Below are 5170 nucleotides of genomic sequence, written 5' to 3'. Positions count from 1 at the left end.
AGGGACACGGTGACAAGAGGGACATGGGGACAAGAGGGACACGGTGACAAGAGGGACATGGGGACGGATGGGACATGGGGACGGGTGGGACACGGGGACAGGAGGGACATGGAGAGAGGGACACGGTGACAAGAGGGACATGGGGACAGGAGGGACACGGGGAGAGGAGGGACATGGGGAGAGGAGGGACATGGGGAGAGGGACATGGGGACGGGTGGGACACGGGGACGGGTGGGACACGGGGACAGGAGGGACATGGGGAGAGGGACACGGTGACAAGAGGGACATGGGGATGGGAGGGGGACGGGGATGGGAGGGACAAGAGGGACAGGAGGGACACGGGGAGAGGGATGCAGTGACAAGAGGGACATGGGGACAGGAGGGAGACAGGGACAGGAGGGACACGGGGAGAGAGACACGGTGACAAGAGGGACATGGGGACGGGTGGGACATGGGGAGAGGAGGGACACGGGGAGAGGGACACGGTGACAAGAGGGACATGGGGACAGGAGGGACACGGGGAGAGGGACATGGTGACAAGAGGGACACGGGGACAGGAGGGACACGGTGACAGGAGGGACACGGTGACAAGAGGGACACGGGGACGGGTGGGACACGGTGACAAGAGGGACACGGGGACGGGTGGGACACGGGGACAGGTGGGACACAGGAACAGGAGGGACACGGTGACAAGAAGGACATGGGGACGGGTGGGACATGGGGACAAGGTGGGAGACAGGAACAGGAGGGAAACGGGGAGAGGGACACGGTGACAGGAGGGACATGATGGATGGGTGGGACATGGGGACGGGTGGGAGATAGGGACAGGAGGGACACGGGGAGAGGGACATGGAAACAAGAGGGACATGGGGACGGGAGGGACACGGGGAGAGGGATGTGGAGAGAGGGACATGGTGACAAGAGGGACATGGAGAGAGGGACACAGGGACAAGAGGGACATGGATAGAGGGACGCAGTGACAAGAGGGACATGACGGAGAGAAGGAGGTGGTGACAGGGACACAGTGACAAAAGGGACATGACAGATAGAGGGACATGGTGACAAGAGGGACACGATGGTGAGAAGGACACGGTGACCAGAGGGACACGGTGACAAGAGGGACACGATGGAGAGAGGGACGTGACGGAGGGACATGGTGAGAAAAAGGACACAGTGACAGAGGGACACGATGGAGAGAGGGACACGACGGATGGAGAGAGGGACATGGTGACAAGAGGAGTGCAATGGCGAGAGGACGATGGTGACCGGGGGGACATGGTGACACAGGGGACAGGGTGACACGGGGACGAGGGGGTCGCGAGGGATGTGGTGACAAGGGGGACGTGGTGACACAGGGACAAGGGGAACGCGGTGACACAGGGAATGCAGTGATTTGGGGACAAGGGGGCTGCAGGGGACGTGGTGATGGGGGGACATGGTGATGGGGACAAGGTGACATGGAGACGCAGAGGACATGAGGATGCAGGGACATGGGGACGCAAGGACACGGGGACATGGTGATGTGGGGACATTGTGACGTGGGGGACACGATGAGGTGGGGACATGGTGACACAGGGACATGGGGAACACAGGGAGAGGGTGACACAGTGACACGGGGGACCTGGTGATGCAGGGACACAGTGACATGGGGACACAGGGACATGGGGACATGGTGATGCAGGGACAGAGGGATGCAGGGATATGGGGAACATGGGGACATGGTGACAAGGTGACACGGGGGACATGGTGATGCAGGGACACAGTGACATGGGGACACAGGGACATGGTGACGTGGGGACGCAGGGACACAGGGGATATGTGGGGACATGGTGACATGGGGACACAGGGGACATGGTGATGCAGGGACGGGGGACATGGTGACATGGGGATACGGTGACACAGGGGACATGATGCAGGGACACAGTGACATGGGGACAGGGGGACATGGTGATACGGGGACACAGAGGACATGGCGATGCGGGGATGGGGGACACAAGGATGCAGGGACAAGGGGACATGGGGACATGGGGACACATGGGACATGGGGACACAAGGATGCAGGGACAAGGGGACATGGTGACAAGGGTATACGGTGACACAGGACATGATGCAGGGATACAGTGACATGGGGACATGGTGACACAGGAGACATGGGGACACGGTGATGCAGGGACAAGGGGACACAGGGACGTGGGGACACGAGGATGCAAGGACAAGGGGACACGGGGACACGGTGACATGGGGACACAGGGGACACGGTGATGCAGGGACAGGGGGACATGGGGACACAGTGACACGGGGACACAGGGACGTGGGGACACGGCGGCGCGGGCCTCACGGGCGGGCGCGGGCCGTCGGGGGGCCGCTCGCTGTCCCCGTCGCCGTCGTCATTGTCGTTGTCATTGTCATTGTCATTGTCATTGTCGCGGCGCTGCCACACCAGGGCCTCGCGCCGCTGCTCGCGCCGGTAGCGGTGGCTGCCGCTGCCCCTGCGGGCCACCTTCCTGCGGGGACACCACGAGGTCACCCCCGTGTCCCCAGCGGGGGGGCACCAACTGGGGGGGTCCCCAGGGGGGTGGCCCCAGGGGGGGTCATCCCTGCCGGTCACTGGCGGGGTCCCCACGGGGGTGTCCCCAATGAGGTGTCCCCAGGGGAGGTCCCCAGTGTCCGTCACCGGTGGGGTGTCCCCAACAGGGTGGTCCCAACAGGGTGCACTCCCCAATGAGGTGTCCGTCACCGGTGGGGTGTCCCCAACAGGGTGTCCCTGGGGGGGTCCCCAAGGGGGTGTCCCCTGGGGAGGTCCCCAGTGTCCGTCACCGGTGGGGTGTCCCCAACAGGGTGTCCCCGGGGGGGGGGTCCCCAAAGGGGTGTCCCCAGTGCCCATCATCGTCAGGGTGTCCCCAACAGGGTGGCCCCAACGAGGTGTCCCCAGTGCCCGTCACAGGTGGGATGTCCCCAATGAGGTGTCCCCAAAGGGGTGTCCCCAAAGGGGTGGCCCCGGGAGGGGGTCCCCACCCACGCTGGTCACTGGCGGGGTGGCCTCAAAGGGGTGTCCCCAACAGGGTGTCCCCAGGGGAGCTCCCCAGGGCCCGTCACCAGTGGGGTGTCCCCAACAGGGTGTCCCTAACAGGGGGTCCCCGAGGGGGTCCCCAAGGGGGTGTCCCCAGTGGGGGTCACCAATGCCAGTCACCATCAGGGTGGCCTCAAAGGGGTGTCCCCAACAGGGTGTTCCCAACGGGGGCCACCAGCACCTGTCACCAATGAGGTGTCCCCAGGGGGTGCCCCCAAGTTGGGTCACCCATGCCACTCACTGGCGGGGTCCCCAACAGGGTGTCCCCAACGAGGTGTCCCCAGGAGGGGTCACCAGCGCCGGTCACTGGTGGGGGGGTCCCAATGGGGTGTCCCCAACGAGGTGTCCCCAGTTCCTGTCCCCAGTGGGGTGTCCCCAGTGGGGTGTCCCCAGTGCCTGTCACCAGTGGGTGTCTCCAGCAGGTGTCCCCAACTGGGTGTTCCCAGCGCCTGTCACCAGCTGGGGTCCCCGGGGGTGTCCCCAACAGGGTGTCCACAGTGGGGTGTCCCCAGTGCCTGTCACCAGCAGGGGTCCCCCACAGGTGTCCCCTGCTGGTGTCCCAATGGGGTGTCCCCCCCAACCTGTGTCCCCAATGGGGTGTCCCCAGTGCCTGTAACCAAGGGGGGTCCCCAGGGGGCATCCCCAAGGGAGTGTCCCCAGGGGGGTGTCCCCAGCGGGGTGTCCCCAGGGGGGTGTTGCCGGGGGGGGGGGACTCCAATGGGTGACCCCAGCAGGGTGTCCCCAATGGGGTGTCCCCAGCACGTGTCCCCAGGGGGGTGACCCCAGTGGGTGTCCCCAGTGGGGTGACCCCAACAGGTGTCCTCAGTGGGTGTCCACAGCAAGTGTCCCTGGGGAGGTGACCCCAACAGGTGGCCCCAGGGGGCATCCCCACATGGGTGACCCCAATAGGTGTCCCCAGTGGGTGTCCCCATGTGGGTGACCCCAGCAGGGTGTCCCCAGCAGGCTGTTCCCAGCGGGTGTCCCCACATGGGTGACCCCAGCAGGGTGTTCCCAGCAGGGTGTCCCCACATGGGTGACCCCAGGGGGGTGACTCCAATAGGTGTCCCCAGCGGGTGTCCCAAGGGGGTGACCCCAGGGGTGTCCCCAAGTGGGTGACCCCCGCAGGTGTCCCCACGTTGGTGCCCCCAATAGGTGTCCCCAGGGGGGGTGTCCCCAGGGGGGTGACTCCAACAAGTGTCCCCAGGGGGGTGTCCCCAACAGGTGTCCCCAGCGGGTGTCCCCACATGGGTGACCCCAGCGGGTGTCCCCGGGGGGTGTCCCCACATGGGTGCCCCCAATAAGTGTCCCCGGGGGGTGTCCCCGCGTGTCTCACCCGCGGCTGCCGGCGCTCGACGTGCGACGCTGCAGCGGCGACTTGTGCCTCTCGTGCGCCCTCATGACGGCCTCGCGCTGCTGCTTGAGCTCCAGCAGCTTGGCCCGCACCTCCTCGTCCCCGCACACGTCTAGGGGGACACGGGGGACAAGGCCAGCGGCTGGCGGCCCCCCCGAGCCCCTTGGGGACACGGCGGCGCCGCTGGCCTCGCGCTGTGGCCGGGCACCCGCCACGGTCCCCGCTCCGGAGGGATCCAGCCACCCAAAAGGGGAATCGCGGGGGGCCGGATGGGCCGGGGCCACCTCAGTGGGGTGGCCCTGGTGGCTCGGTGGCCCTGGCCGTGCTCACCCAGCGGCGTCTCATCCAGCAGCGACTTGGCGTCGAGGTCGGCGCCGTGGGCCACCAGCAGCTCCACCAGCTGCACCTGCGGCGACGGAGGGGACAGGGGTGACACGGAGCGCTCCGGAGGGGTGTCACTGTCACCAGGATGTCCCCGGGGTGTGTGACACTCACGTGTCCCCAACAGGCGGCGGCGTGCAGGGGCTCCCAGCCGTCCTCGTCCCTGGCGCCGGGGCTGGCGCGGTGCTCCAGGAGCAGCTCGGCGGCCTCGGCGTAGCCGTGCGCCGCGGCCACGTGCAGCTGGCGACACGCGGGGACACTGAGCACGGCGACACCGGCGCCGGCGGCACCGCGCCCGGCGCTGTCCCTTACCAGGGTGGCACGCTGGCGCCGCAGCGGCGCGTCCAGGTCGGCGCCGGCGCGCAGCA

General features: G+C 66.9%; 1 protein-coding gene across 1 annotated transcript in view; it reads right to left on the bottom strand.

Moving 5' to 3' along the window:
• LOC112955517 (protein phosphatase 1 regulatory subunit 16A-like) overlaps positions 1-5170 on the bottom strand; it is a 10051-nt gene that overhangs the window by 609 nt on the left and 4272 nt on the right. The window contains exons 3-6 of the mRNA XM_026048838.1: positions 4917-5042; positions 4752-4827; positions 4404-4533; positions 2339-2504 (exon numbers count right to left, since the gene is read on the bottom strand). Coding sequence (XP_025904623.1) covers positions 2339-2504; positions 4404-4533; positions 4752-4827; positions 4917-5042 — 498 coding nt within the window. The remainder of the gene's footprint in view (positions 1-2338; positions 2505-4403; positions 4534-4751; positions 4828-4916; positions 5043-5170) is intronic.

Source organism: Nothoprocta perdicaria, unplaced genomic scaffold, assembly GCF_003342845.1.
Source record: "Nothoprocta perdicaria isolate Ctin4 unplaced genomic scaffold, notPer1 scaffold_579, whole genome shotgun sequence".
Classification (NCBI taxonomy): Eukaryota; Metazoa; Chordata; class Aves; order Tinamiformes; family Tinamidae; genus Nothoprocta; species Nothoprocta perdicaria.
The sequence above is the reverse complement of the archived record's forward strand: the minus strand, read 5'-3'. Positions and strand labels throughout refer to the sequence as shown.